The following is an 18,810-nucleotide window of genomic DNA, read 5'->3' on the forward strand; positions in this document are numbered from 1 at the left end:
TCTACACATTTTGTTACATTGCAGCCTTATTCTACAATGGATTCAGGTCCTAATCCAGGCACTTGTCATCTCCCGTCTGGATTACTGCAGAACAAGAAAACTGGGCTCCCTGCCTTTGCCATTAAACCCCTTCAACTCATCCAGAACGCCGCAGCCCGTCTGGTGTTCAACCTTCCCAAGTTCTCTCACGTCACCCCGCTCCTCCGTTCTCTCCACTGGCTTCCAGTTGAAGCACACATCCGCTACAAGACCATGGTGCTTGCCTACGGAGCTGTGAGGGTGAAATTAACCTCAGTACCTCCAGGCTCTGTTATGATGCCCTACACCCAAACAAGGGCACTTATCTTAAATTATCCACCTCTGGCCTTTTCGCCTCCCTACCACTGAGGAAGTGTTGCTCCCGCCAGCCCAGTCAAAACTGTTTGCTGCCCTGGCCCCCAATGGTGGAACAAACTCCCCACGACGCCAGGACAGCTCTTGAGTCAATCACCACCTGTCCTGAGACACCTGAAACCCCACCTCTTTAAGGAATACCTAGGATAGGTTAAGGGAAATAATCCCTCTCACCCCAAACCAGAAGTTTTAGATGCACTATTGTTAAGTGACTGTCCCACTGGATGTCATAAGGTGATTGCACCAATTTGTAAGTCGCTCTGGATAAGAGCGTCTGCTAAATGACTTAAATGTAAATGTAAATGTAATTGTCCCCCCCTCATCAATCTACACACAATACCTCATTACGACAAAGCAAAAACAGGTTTATATATATATTTTTTAATTGCTAATTTATTTAAAAAAAAAATATATATATATATAATCATATTTCCATAAGTATTCAGATAGTTTTGGGATGGAACCTAGGATGTATATATCTATGATGGTTTATTTTCCAGGGAGGGGTGTCATGACGTCGGCCTGGGGGGGGGGGTTATACAGGATCTCTTTAACTATTCTTATTTAACCAGCCTGGTAACAGTATGTGTGCATTATGTGACATTTGAGAGATTTATCAACATTTCCTGGAATTCAACATAGTTTAAAATGTTGAATTCCTTCTCAGCAAAACACCATTTTCAAACTATAGCCCAGTTTCCTGTAATCTCCATTTAACTTTTTAGTCTAGAACTAAAAGGCAAGTCTGGGAAACCAACCCCATCGATTTAGCCAACCTCCAGTTCTTGGCAATGTCTTCCTGGAAAGTAACAGGGAGTCCGAGGGAAGGAGAGGATTAGAGAAATGCTGATGTGTTGAGAAACAGGAACATGTTGTACAACAGACATTCAACACAGAGATTACACATGAGCTGCTTATGTGCTTCATGGCCAGTTCTGCTCTCTAACGTGGAGGTAAACAATGGTAGTCACGGTGCCCCTCAGTGGTGCCATAGCGATGGTAGTCACGGTGCCCCTCAGTGGTGCCATAGCGATGGTAGTCACGGTGCCCCTCAGTGGTGCCATAGCGATGGTAGTCACGGTGCCCCTCAGTGGTGCCATAGTGATGGTCGTCATGGGACTACACGGCCAGTTCTGCTCTCTAACGTGGAGGTAAACGATGGTAATCATGGTGCCCTCAGTGGTATCACATTGCAAAGAACAACGCAAAGAAGCTTTGACACAATCTACATTGAGAGTGTTATAAACATGTAAGACAACAAATCATTCTGTACAGAGATATACATTTTATTTATAATATTTAAAGAATCACATCAATAAATGGAGATTTTTACATGTTATTATGATTGACCGTTGAGAAGAGAAGCATAAAAGGAACTGAAAAGGAACACAAACAATTGTATTATTATGGTGATTGTATTATAATAGCACATACCAGCATGACACGACAGAGAACAGCCATGGTTCAATGTGGATAGAAATAGTTAAAAGGCTTAATTGCAGAAGAAGTGCCTAGTGATTGAGGGACCATTTTAGTAACACGACATACTGGAGCATCACTACAGGTGAGGTGGGGGGGGGTGAAGCTTGACCCAGACAGAGCAAAGTAAAACATTCAGAAAGAATATCAGAGTAAGAATCTAGGATCAGTTTATCCTTTTTAGATTAGAATGAATACTATTATATGGACCGGGAGCACCTGATCCTAGGTCAGCAACTCTGAAACCTTTTTGAATATCAAGCCCTTGTCTCGCTTGATATCGATGTAACAGTAGGTAACCCTGTGAGGTTAAAGAGAGCTGACAGGTACTCCCTAGAGAGTGGGTTTCTAGAAGGGGGGGGGGGTTACAACACTGCAGAAATAAACATTCTCAACGTAAAAAAAAAAGGGAAAAAAAGTCACTAAAAAGTCAAACGGTCAGCGTCTGAAAAAGCAGCCTATTCCTTATATAGTGCCCTATTTTTAACCAGAGGTCCTGGTCGAATAGGGTGCCATTTTGAACACATCGCCACTCTGTTTAGTGTGCTGGAGTAGGGTGTAGTACGCTGTTATGATGTTTCCCCTAACGACAGGTGTGTTGCTGTGATACAAACGGATTCTAAACTGAAGCTTTAATTTACAGGCCAGTTATGTTCATTATAAATTCCGTTAAAATAGTAGATAGGACGAAATACGGAGTTAAATTACTGACAGGAAACTTTTGGCACCAATTTAACTCCATAGAAACAAAAACATCACAATGATGATGTGCTCATTATGGAATATAATACATCTAGAGAGCTGGGTTCAAATACTACTTGAAATCATATCAAATACTTTAGCTGGGCTCAATTGAACTTCACTGTTGCAATGGAACTAACAGCATATTACCAAAAGTACAAATCCCACCCACCTGGCACTCTTAAGCAGGCCACAGAAAACACTCCAAAGTATGTATGTATGCATGTGAACAATTTCAAATAGTATTTGAACCCCGGTCTGCTGGTGACAGTCAGGGCATTAGTTGTATATTGTTATGTAACATTGACGATAACCATATCTACATGTACATACCTCAAATCAGCCTGACTAACCGGTGTCTGTATGTAGCCTCGCTACTTTTATAGCCTCTCTACTGTATACAGCCTGTCTTTTTACTGTTGTTTTATTTCTTTACTTACCCATTGATCACCTAATACCTTTTTCTGCACTATTGGTTAGAGCCTGTAAGTCAGCATGTCACTGTATTGTGTTGTATTCAGCGCACGTGTGACAAATCAACTTTGATTTGCTAGTAAAACGGAACATTCCTTAGCCCTGGTTAAGGCTTCAAGTGTAAAATATGATCCCAGTCATGTTGTATTTGTTTCCATTGTCATTTCAATCGGTCATCAACACAACACAAGAGGAGAGAGAACAGACAAATTACACTACCTACCCCAAACATTTTTTTAAATATATACACTATAGCAGGTCCATTTTCATTTTCTAACAACTTAAAGAAATTAGCCTACTGTCCAATTCACAGGACCAAGAAAAAATATATATACTTCTAGAGCTCAAATCCGTGTTGTTCATTATGAAAACACTTTTATGGTGTGGTTTTAGTAGTGTTCTACAGTTTTATGGTGTGGTTTTAGTTGTGGTCTACAGAGCCTGACGGAGGTCTGTTTAGATGGCTCAGGGGCTGGAATTCCAGGAACCTACAGTTGGCTTCCAAATGTTCTAGAAGGTGTTCTAAATGATTGTAGATGTGACAGTTGTTGAAATGAATGACTGGACAGGGGGAGGGAGATCCGATCAGTTGTTAGCTGCCGCATCCACCTGTCTGGGCCAGTTCTCCTCTTCAATACCAGAGTCGTAGTCCTCCTCTGCTGGAGCCCTGGAAATATATTTACATCACATTTGAGTCATTTAGGAGATTCTCTGCGCATAACTAAAACTGAGAGCGAGAGAGAGGTAGTGTTAGTTATGCAGAGAGAGAAAGAGGGTCAGTATTAGTGGCAGGGTTAGTATTATGGTCAGTATTAGTGGCAGGGTCAGTATTAGTGGCAGGGTTAGTATTAGTGGCAGGGTCAGTATTAGTGGCAGGGTCAGTATTAGTGGCAGGGTCAGTATTAGTGGCAGGGTCAGGATTAGTGGCAGGGTCAGTATTAGTGGCAGGGTCAGTATTAGTGGCAGGGTTAGTATTAGTGGCAGGGTCAGTATTAGTGGCAGGGTCAGTATTAGTGGCAGGGTCAGTATTAGTGGCAGGGTCAGTATTAGTGGCAGGGTTAGTATTATGGTCAGGATTAGTGGCAGGGTCAGTATTAGTGGCAGGGTCAGGATTATGGTCAGTATTAGTGGCAGGGTCAGTATTAGTGGCAGGGTCAGTATTAGTGGCAGGGTCAGTATTAGTGGCAGGGTCAGTATTAGTGGCAGGGTCAGTATTAGTGGCAGGGTCAGTATTAGTGGCAGGGTCAGTATTAGTGGCAGGGTTAGTATTAGTGGCAGGGTCAGTATTAGTGGCAGGGTCAGTATTAGTGGCAGGGTCAGTATTAGTGGCAGGGTCAGTATTAGTGGCAGGGTCAGTATTAGTGGCAGGGTCAGTATTAGTGGCAGGGTCAGTATTAGTGGCAGGGTCAGTATTAGTGGCAGGGTCAGTATTAGTGGCAGGGTCAGTATTAGTGGCAGGGTCAGTATTAGTGGCAGGGTCAGTATTAGTGGCAGGGTCAGTATTAGTGGCAGGGTCAGTATTAGTGGCAGGGTCAGTATTAGTGGCAGGGTCAGGATTAGTGGCAGGGTCAGTATTAGTGGCAGGGTCAGTATTAGTGGCAGGGTCAGTATTAGTGGCAGGGTCAGTATTAGTGGCAGGGTCAGTATTAGTGGCAGGGTCAGTATTAGTGGCAGGGTCAGTATTAGTGGCAGGGTCAGTATTAGTGGCAGGGTCAGGATTAGTGGCAGGGTCAGTATTAGTGGCAGGGTCAGTATTAGTGGCAGGGTCAGTATTAGTGGCAGGGTCAGTATTAGTGGCAGGGTCAGGATTAGTGGCAGGGTCAGTATTAGTGGCAGGGTCAGTATTAGTGGCAGGGTCAGTATTAGTGGCAGGGTCAGTATTAGTGGCAGGGTCAGGATTATGGTCAGGATTAGTGGCAGGGTCAGGATTAGTGGCAGGGTCAGTATTAGTGGCAGGGTCAGTATTAGTGGCAGGGTCAGTATTAGTGGCAGGGTCAGTATTAGTGGCAGGGTCAGTATTATGGTCAGGATTAGTGGCAGGGTCAGGATTATGGTCAGGATTAGTGGCAGGGTCAGTATTAGTGGCAGGGTCAGTATTAGTGGCAGGGTCAGGATTATGGTCAGGATTAGTGGCAGGGTCAGGATTAGTGGCAGGGTCCGGATTAGTGGCAGGGTCAGTATTAGTGGCAGGGTCAGTATTAGTGGCAGGGTCAGTATTATGGTCAGGATTAGTGGCAGGGTCAGGATTATGGTCAGGATTAGTGGCAGGGTCAGTATTAGTGGCAGGGTCAGGATTATGGTCAGGATTAGTGGCAGGGTCAGTATTAGTGGCAGGGTTAGTATTAGTGGCAGGGTTAGTATTAGTGGCAGGGTCAGGATTATGGTCAGGATTAGTGGCAGGGTCAGGATTATGGTCAGGATTAGTGGCAGGGTCAGGATTATGGTCAGGATTAGTGGCAGGGTCAGGATTATGGTCAGGATTAGTGGCAGGGTCAGGATTATGGTCAGGATTAGTGGCAGGGTCAGGATTATGGTCAGGATTAGTGGCAGGGTTAGTATTAGTGGCAGGGTCAGGATTATGGTCAGGATTAGTGGCAGGGTCAGGATTATGGTCAGGATTAGTGGCAGGGTCAGGATTATGGTCAGGATTAGTGGCAGGGTTAGTATTAGTGGCAGGGTTAGTATTAGTGGCAGGGTCAGTATTAGTGGCAGGGTCAGTATTAGTGGCAGGGTCAGTATTAGTGGCAGGGTCAGTATTAGTGGCAGGGTCAGTATTAGTGGCAGGGTCAGTATTAGTGGCAGGGTCAGTATTAGTGGCAGGGTCAGGATTATGGTCAGTATTAGTGGCAGGGTCAGTATTAGTGGCAGGGTCAGTATTAGTGGCAGGGTCAGTATTAGTGGCAGGGTCAGTATTAGTGGCAGGGTCAGTATTAGTGGCAGGGTCAGTATTAGTGGCAGGGTCGGGATTAGTGGCAGGGTCGGGATTAGTGGCAGGGTCGGGATTAGTGGCAGGGTCAGTATTAGTGGCAGGGTCAGTATTAGTGGCAGGGTCAGTATTAGTGGCAGGGTCAGTATTAGTGGCAGGGTTAGTATTAGTGGCAGGGTCAGTATTAGTGGCAGGGTCAGTATTAGTGGCAGGGTCAGTATTAGTGGCAGGGTTAGTATTAGTGGCAGGGTCAGTATTAGTGGCAGGGTCAGTATTAGTGGCAGGGTCAGTATTAGTGGCAGGGTCAGTATTAGTGGCAGGGTCAGTATTAGTGGCAGGGTCAGTATTAGTGGCAGGGTCAGTATTAGTGGCAGGGTCAGTATTAGTGGCAGGGTTAGTATTAGTGGCAGGGTCAGGATTATGGTCAGGATTAGTGGCAGGGTCAGTATTAGTGGCAGGGTCAGGATTATGGTCAGGATTAGTGGCAGGGTTAGTATTATGGTCAGTATTAGTGGCAGGGTCAGGATTAGTGGCAGGGTCAGGATTAGTGGCAGGGTCAGTATTAGTGGCAGGGTCAGTATTAGTGGCAGGGTTAGTATTATGGTCAGGATTAGTGGCAGGGTATGTATTAGTGGCAGGGTTAGTATTATGGTCAGGATTAGTGGCAGGGTTAGTATTAGTGGCAGGGTTAGTATTAGTGGCAGGGTTAGTATTAGTGGCAGGGTTAGTATTAGTGGCAGGATTAGTATTATGGTCAGGATTAGTGGCAGGGTTAGTATTAGTGGCAGGGTTAGTATTAGTGGCAGGGTTAGTATTATGGTCAGGATTAGTGGCAGGGTCAGTATTAGTGGCAGGGTTAGTATTAGTGGCAGGGTCAGTATTAGTGGCAGGGTTAGTATTAGTGGCAGGGTTAGTATTAGTGGCAGGGTCAGTATTAGTGGCAGGGTCAGTATTAGTGGCAGGGTTAGTATTATGGTCAGGATTAGTGGCAGGGTCAGTATTAGTGGCAGGGTCAGTATTAGTGGCAGGGTCAGTATTAGTGGCAGGGTTAGTATTAGTGGCAGGGTTAGTATTAGTGGCAGGGTTAGTATTAGTGGCAGGGTTAGTATTAGTGGCAGGGTTAGTATTAGTGGCAGGGTTAGTATTAGTGGCAGGGTTAGTATTAGTGGCAGGGTTAGTATTATGGTCAGGATTAGTGGCAGGGTTAGTATTAGTGGCAGGGTTAGTATTAGTGGCAGGGTCAGTATTAGTGGCAGGGTTAGTATTAGTGGCAGGGTCAGTATTAGTGGCAGGGTCAGTATTAGTGGCAGGGTCAGTATTAGTGGCAGGGTTAGTATTAGTGGCAGGGTCAGTATTAGTGGCAGGGTCAGTATTAGTGGCAGGGTCAGTATTAGTGGCAGGGTTAGTATTAGTGGCAGGGTCAGGATTATGGTCAGGATTAGTGGCAGGGTCAGTATTAGTGGCAGGGTCAGGATTATGGTCAGGATTAGTGGCAGGGTTAGTATTATGGTCAGTATTAGTGGCAGGGTCAGGATTAGTGGCAGGGTCAGGATTAGTGGCAGGGTCAGTATTAGTGGCAGGGTCAGTATTAGTGGCAGGGTTAGTATTATGGTCAGGATTAGTGGCAGGGTCAGTATTAGTGGCAGGGTTAGTATTATGGTCAGGATTAGTGGCAGGGTTAGTATTAGTGGCAGGGTTAGTATTAGTGGCAGGGTCAGTATTAGTGGCAGGGTTAGTATTATGGTCAGGATTAGTGGCAGGGTCAGTATTAGTGGCAGGGTTAGTATTATGGTCAGGATTAGTGGCAGGGTTAGTATTAGTGGCAGGGTTAGTATTAGTGGCAGGGTCAGTATTAGTGGCAGGGTCAGGATTATGGTCAGGATTAGTGGCAGGGTCAGGATTATGGTCAGGATTAGTGGCAGGGTTAGTATTAGTGGCAGGGTCAGTATTAGTGGCAGGGTCAGTATTAGTGGCAGGGTCAGGATTAGTGGCAGGGTCAGTATTAGTGGCAGGGTCAGTATTAGTGGCAGGGTCAGTATTAGTGGCAGGGTCAGTATTAGTGGCAGGGTCAGTATTAGTGGCAGGGTCAGTATTAGTGGCAGGGTCAGTATTAGTGGCAGGGTCAGTATTAGTGGCAGGGTTAGTATTAGTGGCAGGGTCAGGATTATGGTCAGTATTAGTGGCAGGGTCAGTATTAGTGGCAGGGTTAGTATTAGTGGCAGGGTCAGTATTAGTGGCAGGGTCAGTATTAGTGGCAGGGTCAGTATTAGTGGCAGGGTTAGTATTATGGTCAGGATTAGTGGCAGGGTCAGGATTAGTGGCAGGGTTAGTATTATGGTCAGTATTAGTGGCAGGGTCAGTATTAGTGGCAGGGTCAGTATTAGTGGCAGGGTTAGTATTAGTGGCAGGGTCAGTATTAGTGGCAGGGTTAGTATTATGGTCAGTATTAGTGGCAGGGTCAGTATTAGTGGCAGGGTTAGTATTAGTGGCAGGGTCAGTATTAGTGGCAGGGTCAGTATTAGTGGCAGGGTCAGTATTAGTGGCAGGGTCAGTATTAGTGGCAGGGTTAGTATTATGGTCAGTATTAGTGGCAGGGTCAGTATTAGTGGCAGGGTCAGTATTAGTGGTAGGGTCAGTATTAGTGGCAGGTTTAGTATTATGGTCAGGATTAGTGGCAGGGTCAGTATTAGTGGCAGGGTCAGTATTAGTGGCAGGGTTAGTATTATGGTCAGGATTAGTGGCAGGGTCAGTATTAGTGGCAGGGTTAGTATTATGGTCAGTATTAGTGGCAGGGTTAGTATTATGGTCAGTATTAGTGGCAGGGTCAGTATTAGTGGCAGGGTTAGTATTATGGTCAGTATTAGTGGCAGGGTCAGTATTAGTGGCAGGGTCAGTATTAGTGGCAGGGTTAGTATTAGTGGCAGGGTCAGTATTAGTGGCAGGGTTAGTATTATGGTCAGGATTAGTGGCAGGGTCAGTATTAGTGGCAGGGTCAGTATTAGTGGCAGGGTCAGTATTAGTGGCAGGGTTAGTATTAGTGGCAGGGTCAGTATTAGTGGCAGGGTCAGTATTAGTGGCAGGGTCAGTATTAGTGGCAGGGTCAGTATTAGTGGCAGGGTCAGTATTAGTGGCAGGGTCAGTATTAGTGGCAGGGTCAGTATTAGTGGCAGGGTCAGTATTAGTGGCAGGGTTAGTATTAGTGGCAGGGTCAGTATTAGTGGCAGGGTCAGTATTAGTGGCAGGGTCAGTATTAGTGGCAGGGTCAGTATTAGTGGCAGGGTCAGTATTAGTGGCAGGGTCAGGATTAGTGGCAGGGTCAGGATTATGGTCAGGATTAGTGGCAGGGTTAGTATTAGTGGCAGGGTTAGTATTAGTGGCAGGGTTAGGATTAGTGGCAGGGTCAGTATTAGTGGCAGGGTCAGTATTAGTGGCAGGGTCAGTATTAGTGGCAGGGTCAGTATTAGTGGCAGGGTCAGTATTAGTGGCAGGGTCAGTATTAGTGGCAGGGTCAGTATTAGTGGCAGGGTCAGTATTAGTGGCAGGGTCAGTATTAGTGGCAGGGTCAGTATTAGTGGCAGGGTCAGTATTAGTGGCAGGGTCAGTATTAGTGGCAGGGTCAGTATTAGTGGCAGGGTCAGTATTAGTGGCAGGGTTAGTATTAGTGGCAGGGTCAGTATTAGTGGCAGGGTCAGGATTATGGTCAGGATTAGTGGCAGGGTCAGGATTATGGTCAGGATTAGTGGCAGGGTTAGTATTAGTGGCAGGGTTAGTATTAGTGGCAGGGTCAGTATTAGTGGCAGGGTCAGGATTATGGTCAGGATTAGTGGCAGGGTCAGGATTATGGTCAGGATTAGTGGCAGGGTTAGTATTAGTGGCAGGGTCAGTATTAGTGGCAGGGTCAGTATTAGTGGCAGGGTCAGGATTAGTGGCAGGGTCAGTATTAGTGGCAGGGTCAGTATTAGTGGCAGGGTCAGTATTAGTGGCAGGGTCAGTATTAGTGGCAGGGTCAGTATTAGTGGCAGGGTCAGTATTAGTGGCAGGGTCAGTATTAGTGGCAGGGTCAGTATTAGTGGCAGGGTCAGTATTAGTGGCAGGGTCAGTATTAGTGGCAGGGTTAGTATTAGTGGCAGGGTCAGGATTATGGTCAGTATTAGTGGCAGGGTCAGTATTAGTGGCAGGGTTAGTATTAGTGGCAGGGTCAGTATTAGTGGCAGGGTCAGTATTAGTGGCAGGGTCAGTATTAGTGGCAGGGTTAGTATTATGGTCAGGATTAGTGGCAGGGTCAGGATTAGTGGCAGGGTTAGTATTATGGTCAGTATTAGTGGCAGGGTCAGTATTAGTGGCAGGGTCAGTATTAGTGGCAGGGTTAGTATTAGTGGCAGGGTCAGTATTAGTGGCAGGGTCAGTATTAGTGGCAGGGTTAGTATTATGGTCAGTATTAGTGGCAGGGTCAGTATTAGTGGCAGGGTTAGTATTAGTGGCAGGGTCAGTATTAGTGGCAGGGTCAGTATTAGTGGCAGGGTCAGTATTAGTGGCAGGGTCAGTATTAGTGGCAGGGTTAGTATTATGGTCAGTATTAGTGGCAGGGTCAGTATTAGTGGCAGGGTCAGTATTAGTGGTAGGGTCAGTATTAGTGGCAGGTTTAGTATTATGGTCAGGATTAGTGGCAGGGTCAGTATTAGTGGCAGGGTCAGTATTAGTGGCAGGGTTAGTATTATGGTCAGGATTAGTGGCAGGGTCAGTATTAGTGGCAGGGTCAGTATTAGTGGCAGGGTTAGTATTATGGTCAGTATTAGTGGCAGGGTTAGTATTATGGTCAGTATTAGTGGCAGGGTCAGTATTAGTGGCAGGGTTAGTATTATGGTCAGTATTAGTGGCAGGGTCAGTATTAGTGGCAGGGTCAGTATTAGTGGCAGGGTTAGTATTAGTGGCAGGGTCAGTATTAGTGGCAGGGTTAGTATTATGGTCAGGATTAGTGGCAGGGTCAGTATTAGTGGCAGGGTCAGTATTAGTGGCAGGGTTAGTATTAGTGGCAGGGTCAGTATTAGTGGCAGGGTCAGTATTAGTGGCAGGGTCAGTATTAGTGGCAGGGTCAGTATTAGTGGCAGGGTCAGTATTAGTGGCAGGGTCAGTATTAGTGGCAGGGTCAGTATTAGTGGCAGGGTTAGTATTAGTGGCAGGGTCAGTATTAGTGGCAGGGTCAGTATTAGTGGCAGGGTCAGTATTAGTGGCAGGGTCAGTATTAGTGGCAGGGTCAGTATTAGTGGCAGGGTCAGTATTAGTGGCAGGGTCAGTATTAGTGGCAGGGTCAGGATTAGTGGCAGGGTCAGGATTATGGTCAGGATTAGTGGCAGGGTTAGTATTAGTGGCAGGGTTAGTATTAGTGGCAGGGTTAGGATTAGTGGCAGGGTCAGTATTAGTGGCAGGGTCAGTATTAGTGGCAGGGTCAGTATTAGTGGCAGGGTCAGTATTAGTGGCAGGGTCAGTATTAGTGGCAGGGTCAGTATTAGTGGCAGGGTCAGTATTAGTGGCAGGGTCAGTATTAGTGGCAGGGTCAGTATTAGTGGCAGGGTCAGTATTAGTGGCAGGGTCAGTATTAGTGGCAGGGTCAGTATTAGTGGCAGGGTCAGTATTAGTGGCAGGGTCAGTATTAGTGGCAGGGTCAGTATTAGTGGCAGGGTTAGTATTAGTGGCAGGGTCAGTATTAGTGGCAGGGTCAGTATTAGTGGCAGGGTCAGTATTAGTGGCAGGGTCAGTATTAGTGGCAGGGTCAGTATTAGTGGCAGGGTCAGTATTAGTGGCAGGGTCAGGATTAGTGGCAGGGTCAGTATTAGTGGCAGGGTCAGTATTAGTGGCAGGGTTAGTATTAGTGGCAGGGTCAGTATTAGTGGCAGGGTCAGTATTAGTGGCAGGGTCAGGATTAGTGGCAGGGTTAGTATTAGTGGCAGGGTTAGTTATTTGGTCCTGTGTGGCTCAGTTGGTAGAGCATGGTGCTTGCAACGCCAGGGTTGTGGGTTTGATTCCCACAGGTGGGACCAGTATGAACATGTATGAACTCACTACTGTGAGTCGCTCTGGATAAGTGTTCGTGGTAGGAGAGCCGAGGTAGGGTTTGATGAGATGCGTTTTCACATGGGAACTTCAGGTCAGGGTTCTGTTCTTAATCAACCTCTGACATGATGACACCAACAGGTAGGACCATAACACAGGAACTTCAGGTCAGGGTTCTGTTCTTAATAAACCTCTGACATGATGACACCAACAGGTAGGACCTGCATGATTGATGGGGTTGTTGTATACTTCTTCTTCCACCAGGCGAGTCAGTGAACAAATCATTGTTATTTCCAATGGCGTTCTTTAGTGTAAAGTGCGTTTCTCTCTTCTTTTTTTCAGCCTAACACTAATAAAACACTTGCCATTGTATAATATGATATGATTTGAGAAGTGAGAATTGAAACCAAACAGGTGCTGACTTACCTGACGTATTGTGGCTCCGATTTGCCCAGGACGACGTCCTTGGTTAACTCCACAGACATGATGTCTGAACATGGCACCTCGAACATGGGCTCCAGAAGAAGCTTCTCCTGTAATAAAAAAAAAAAAATTAAAAAAAAGAAAAGAAAAAAGAGAGACATTTCACACAGCAAACTGAAACAGGACATGGATATTAATTAATTAATTTAACCTTCATGGTCACAGAAATCACTCACCATAATAGAAATATCCACTTATATTTATCGTCATCAATTGAAGCCATTGTGTGTATGTTGTGACTGCTGATAAAAGACTCAAATACCCCAACTTATAGGAATTGAGCACATTGTCATCGTGCATCATGTTCTGTACTGACTGACCATGATGGACCTCAGGCCTCGGGCTCCAGTCTTTCTCTCCAGAGCCAGCCTGGCGATGGCCCTCAGAGCATCTGTCGTTACGTTCAGTTCACACTGGAACACAATGACAGAGAGAGAGAGAGGAACACACTGGAGGTTAAAACAGGAACCGAGACACAGGAAGAGTGAATGTGATACGCACATCTAAAGACAACAACAGCAAAAAAGATTATGTTTCATTGTCACATACATTGGATAGGTGCAATGAAATGTGTTGTTTTACAGCGTCAGTCATAGTAGTACGGCACCCCTGGAGCAAATTAGGGTTAAGTGCCTTGCTCAATGGTGCATCGGCTGACTTTTCACCTTGTCACCTTGGGTATTCGAACCAGCGACCTTTCAGTTACTGGTCCAATGCTCTAACCACTAGGATACCTGCCACACTAGACTAAACATGACAAAAACACATCCTTGATTATTGACAATATTATCTGTGTGTTTGCTAAGTAGTAGCCAGCAGTACTTGTATGTGAGCTGTAGGTAGCCAGTAGATTCTCAGCAGGGGAGCTGTGGTTCCAGTCCCGTGAAATAATGCCTTTCCTTCCTCACCTTGTCCATGCTGAACAGGGCCTGCTGCTGCTACTACCTTGTGTTACTACTACAGTGGTTCTTCCTGTAAAAGTTGCGTCATACTACAGCACACCTTGCGGGCTGCCGCAGAATTCTATTGCACGTTATTTAATTGTCAGCCATTGTTGCCGTTAGTGCTAGTTTGACCACCGGAGGGCATCTTTGAGAAGCATTTGACTTTTTGTAATATTGGCTGTACTACTAGAGAATTTAAAACCTTTTTTAGTAAGAACATAGTATATGGGATTGATTAAGAAATGTAGCTTAATTAATTTGATTCATATTATGGTGTTTCTAGAAAAACAAAACTCTCAGGGTTTCTGTTAGGAAAATATGGCGCTGTACAACATGACTGTTTCCAAACTCCAATTGTAGGCTAACCAATACCCAAATGAAGATTCAGTGAAAATAACAATGTCATTGATTTAACACATATGATTGGTACATAATAAATTCAGTGACAATAAGATAATTTATCTGATTACACTCATAAAACCACCGTCTCTATCAAATTATTATAATTTTTTGTTTATTTCTCTGTGCGTTAACTGGTGGGGAAAAACAAGTCTACATAGCCTACTGTAGTCCACTACTTTTTTTAATGTCAACATTCGTTCAGAACAATTAGCTTGATAGCAAGAGAACATGTCGCTCTCCAAAAGTATCAAGAAGAAAGGCGAATAATGAAAACCGAAGTTTCAGAGAAGAATGTACAAAGATATGCGTTCATCTCTCCATCTTTTCCCAATGCCAAGCCAGTGCGTCTTATTAGCAAGAAAAATATCGCTGTTTGCAAACAATTCCAATCTCAAACTAATTAGGAATCGAAGCATAGAACTTCCAGTGTTCTTCCCACCCCATATAGAGTCCCGACGCAGAAACATTCAGTGGCCTTCCCGTCCCATATAGAGGCCCGACGCAGAAACATTCAGTGGCCTTCCCGTCCCATATAGAGTCCCGACGCAGAAACATTCAGTGGCCTTCCCGTCCCATATAGAGGCCCGACGCAGAAACATTCAGTGGCCTTCCCACCCCATACAGAGGCCCGACACAGAAACATTCAGTGGCCTTCCCGTCCCATACAGAGGCCCGACGCAGAAACATTCAGTGGCCTTCCCGTCCCATATAGAGGCCCGACGCAGAAACATTCAGTGGCCTTCCCGTCCCATACAGAGGCCCAACGCAGAAACATTCAGTGGTCTTCCCACCCCATACAGAGGCCCGACGCAGAAACTTCCAGTGTTCTTCCCGCCCCATACAGAGGCCCAATGCAGAAACATTGAATTGGTCATTGAGAGCTGCACACACCACTTTTTTTTTGGAATTGTCCTCTGGAAGGCTACTGCACTTCAGCACACTGAAGAAACGACAGGCGGAGGGACCAGGCCGCAGCATCGTCACAGAGGTAATGGAAGACTTCAGCACACTGAAGAAACGACAGGCAGAGGGACCAGGCCGCAGCATCGTCACAGAGGTAATGGAAGACTTCAGCACACTGAAGAAACGACAGGCAGAGGGACCAGGCCGCAGCATCGTCACAGAGCTGATGGAAGACTTCAGCACACTGAAGAAACGACAGGCAGAGGGACCAGGCCGCAGCATCGTCACAGAGGTAATGGAAGACTTCAGCACACTGAAGAAACGACAGGCAGAGGGACCAGGCCGCAGCATCGTCACAGAGCTGATGGAAGACTTCAGCACACTGAAGAAACGACAGGCAGAGGGACCAGGCCGCAGCATCGTCACAGAGCTGATGGAAGACTTCAGCACACTGAAGAAACGACAGGCAGAGGGACCAGGCCGCAGCATCGTCACAGAGCTCATGGAACATTTCATCAAGCAGCTGAGGGACATCTTCTCCACCAGATTGGAAGACTACAGCATGTCTGCCCAAGGATATCATTGCGTTTGAACGTGAGCCTTTCACAGTCCGCCCAGGTGGGGAATTCTCCTCCCTTGCTAAGAAAACGATATGGATGAGTTTAACAAAAAAACAAAAAAAACGTAAATATAACCTTTTATTTAACAAAATGCCTCCAGCTGTCCATCACTACTGTAAATAAAAACAGAATATCTAAGGGGCTTTTATATAATTATAATGCAGGGTTAACAATTATAATACTTTTTCCCCCTTCCAAAAGAACACGGACACAGACACACACAAATACTGACGCTCCAGATACTCAACTAGTCTAAAGGCGGCCAGTTTTAATGCTTCTTTAAAAATCAGTTTTTAGCCGTGCTAACATAATTGCAAAAAAAAGGGGTTTCTAATGATCAATTAGCCTTTTAAAAATGATAAACTTGGATTAGCTAACACAACGTGCCATTGAAACACAGGAGTGATGGTTGCTGATAATGGGCCTTTGTACACCTATGTAGATATTCCATTAAAAACAATATACCGTTACCAGCTACAATAGTCATTTACAACATTAACAATGTCTACACTGTATTTCTGATCTATTTGATGTTATTTTATTGGACAAAGAAATGTGCTTTTCTTTCTAAAACAATGACATTTCTAAGTGACCCCAAACTTTTGAATGATAGTGTAGTTGTTCCCCTTGCTGTTCAAGGGCCGCGGCTTTTGTGGAGCGATGGGTAATGGTGCTTCGAGGGTGACTGTTGTTGATGTGTGCAGAGGGTCCCTGGTTCGAGCCCAGGTAGGGGCGAGGAGAGGGAGGGAAGCAAAGCTTTTACACAAGCCCAAACTATGAAAAAACAGCCCCAGACCTCCACCAAACTTTACATTTTGCACTATGCACCTGGACAGGTAGCGTTCTCTTGGCATCCGCCAAACCCAGATTCGGCCGTCGGACTGCCAGATGGTGAAGCGTGATTCATCACTCCAGAGAACAGATTTCCACTGCTCCAGAGTCCAATAGCGGTGAGCTTTACACCACTTTCACTGACACTTGGCATTGCGCATGGTGATCTTAGGCTTCTGTGTGGAAGCTCCCGACGAACAGTTATTGTGCCCACGTTGCTTCCAGAGACAGTTTGGAACTCGGTAGTGAGTGTTGCAACCGAGGACAGATGATTTCGGCGCGCTACGCTACGCTTCAGCACTCGGCGGTCCCTTTCTGTGAGCTCGTGTGGCCTACCACTTCGCGGCTGAGCCGTTGTTGCTCCTAGACGTTTCCACTTCACAATGACAGCACTTACAGTTGACCAGGGCAGCTCTAACAGGGCAGAAATTTGACAAACTGACTTGTTGGTGACGGTGGCACGTTGAAAGTCACTGAGCTCTTCAGTAGGGCCATTTTACTGCCAGTGTTTACGGACATTGCATGGCTGTACGTGCTCGAGACCTGAAATAGCCGAATCCACTCATTTGAAAGGGTGTCCAGATACATTTGTATATATTCTTTAACGGTTATGACAGTTATTTTAGTTTCATGACAGTCTTCATCCATAATCATGGGTTACACAGTTATACGTTAATTGTGCCAGCCCTAACTACTACTAATTACCTTGTCCATGCTGAACTGGGCCTGGTACTGTGGTATGACGGCGTTGGGTGGTTCTACCACTAATTACCTTGTCCATGCTGAACAGTTCTACTACTAATTACCTTGTCCATGCTGAACAGTTCTACTACTAATTACCTTGTCCATGCTGAACAGTTCTACTACTAATTACCTTGTCCATGCTGAACTGGGCCTGGTGAACAGTTCTACTACTAATTACCTTGTGGTATGTCCATGCTGAACTGGGCCTGGTACTGGGTGGTTCTACCACTAATTACCTTGTCCATGCTGAACAGTTCTACTACTAATTACCTTGTCCATGCTGAACAGTTCTACTACTAATTACCTTGTCCATGCTGAACAGGGCCTGGTACTGTGGTATGACGGCATTGCGTGGTTCTGTCAGGATACGGACCAGCGTCTCTTCATCCAGACTGTGTAGAGGCACCACCACAGGCAGACGCCCGACAAACTCCGGGATCATCCCAAACTCAATGAGGTCCCGGGCCTCCACGAGCTTCAGCAGCCGGTCCTTCTCCTCCATCTCTGCCACCATGTCGGTCTGTTCACTACTGTTAGCCAGGTCGGCTGCCGCCGCCGCACGGCGACCCTTACCCATGTTGGAGGGCGTGCCAAAGCCCAGGTACTAGAAAGGAGAAGAGGATTAGTGGGTGTGTTGAAGTCCAGCTACTAGACAAAAACTACAGGAAGTGGTAACACTAAAACACTGAAGACATTAGACATCTGGGGAAGATCGCCAGGTCGAGACATTCATGTTACATTCCTGAAAATAATACATAAAAAGGGACAAATAACTAAACTGTTTCAGATAAGAGACACTCTTTGTTGACCATTTTAGAGAGGAAATAATCAAAGGACTACAGCCTTATTACAGGTCTGGGTGGATACACAGAGGACTACAGCCTTATTACAGGTCTGGGTGGACACACAGAGGACTACAGCCTTATTACAGGTCTGGGTGGACACACAGAGGACTACAGCCTTATTACAGGTCTGGGTGGTTACACAGAGGTCTATAGCCCCTTTACAGGTCTGGGTGGATACACAGAGGACTACAGCCTTATTACAGGTCTGGGTGGACACACAGAGGTCTATAGCCCCTTTACAGGTCTGGGTGGATACACAGAGGACTACAGCCTTATTACAGGTCTGGGTGGTTACACAGAGGACTACAGCCTTATTACAGGTCTGGGTGGTTACACAGAGGACTACAGCCTTATTACAGGTCTGGGTGGTTACACAGAGGACTACAGCCTTATTACAGGTCTGGGTGGATACACAGAGGTCTATAGCCTTTTACAGGTCTGGGTGGTTACACAGAGGACTACAGCCTTATTACAGGTCTGGGTGGTTACACAGAGGGAAAATAATAATTATATTTCTTACTCACCTTTTCATTCTTCCGTCTGCTGACGATTCTGTCGAGTCCGTTGAAGGCCCCTGACGCTACGAACAGGATGTTAGTGGTGTCCACCTGCACAGTCTCTCCTCTCAACTTCCTGGAGTTCTTCTCTGGAACGTTCACTATCGTGCCCTCCAGGAGTTTGAGCAGACCCTACAAACAAAACGCTTGTCAAACACTTAACGCCTCCCATACCATACACAATGCATTCAGAAAGCATTTCACACCTCTTGACTTTATGTTATGTTACCAAAGTGAGGAGATTCAACTGGATTTGTAATTTTTTTGTTGTTGTCAACCATCAACAAAATGATATCATCTTTTTTTTTTTTATGAATGGAAAATTTAAAAAACCTCTTATACACTAATATTGCAGTTAGCCATGACAGCCTTTACAATAGAAGGCTTGTGGCCACACACATCTAAATATTGCACGGG

General features: G+C 45.7%; 1 protein-coding gene and 1 non-coding gene across 3 annotated transcripts in view; one reads left to right on the plus strand and one right to left on the minus strand.

Annotated features, from left to right (window-relative positions):
* Nucleotides 1-3,474: 3,474 nt before the first annotated feature.
* The window catches only part of LOC124037480 (ATP-dependent Clp protease ATP-binding subunit clpX-like, mitochondrial), a 32,478-nt gene continuing 17,142 nt past the window's right edge, over nt 3,475-18,810 (minus strand). For both annotated transcript variants that reach the window (XM_046352223.1, XM_046352222.1), the window contains exons 11-15: nt 18,361-18,525; nt 17,296-17,595; nt 12,868-12,960; nt 12,491-12,597; nt 3,475-3,754 (exon numbers count right to left, since the gene is read on the minus strand). In XM_046352223.1, the coding sequence (XP_046208179.1) occupies nt 3,673-3,754; nt 12,491-12,597; nt 12,868-12,960; nt 17,296-17,595; nt 18,361-18,525 (747 nt within the window). In that variant the 3' untranslated portion in view covers nt 3,475-3,672. The remainder of the gene's footprint in view (nt 3,755-12,490; nt 12,598-12,867; nt 12,961-17,295; nt 17,596-18,360; nt 18,526-18,810) is intronic.
* trnaa-ugc lies at nt 11,974-12,051 on the plus strand. The gene has a single exon. It is a non-coding gene; the product is annotated as a tRNA-Ala (tRNA).

Source organism: Oncorhynchus gorbuscha, linkage group LG06 (assembly GCF_021184085.1).
Source record: "Oncorhynchus gorbuscha isolate QuinsamMale2020 ecotype Even-year linkage group LG06, OgorEven_v1.0, whole genome shotgun sequence".
NCBI lineage: Eukaryota > Metazoa > Chordata > Actinopteri > Salmoniformes > Salmonidae > Oncorhynchus > Oncorhynchus gorbuscha.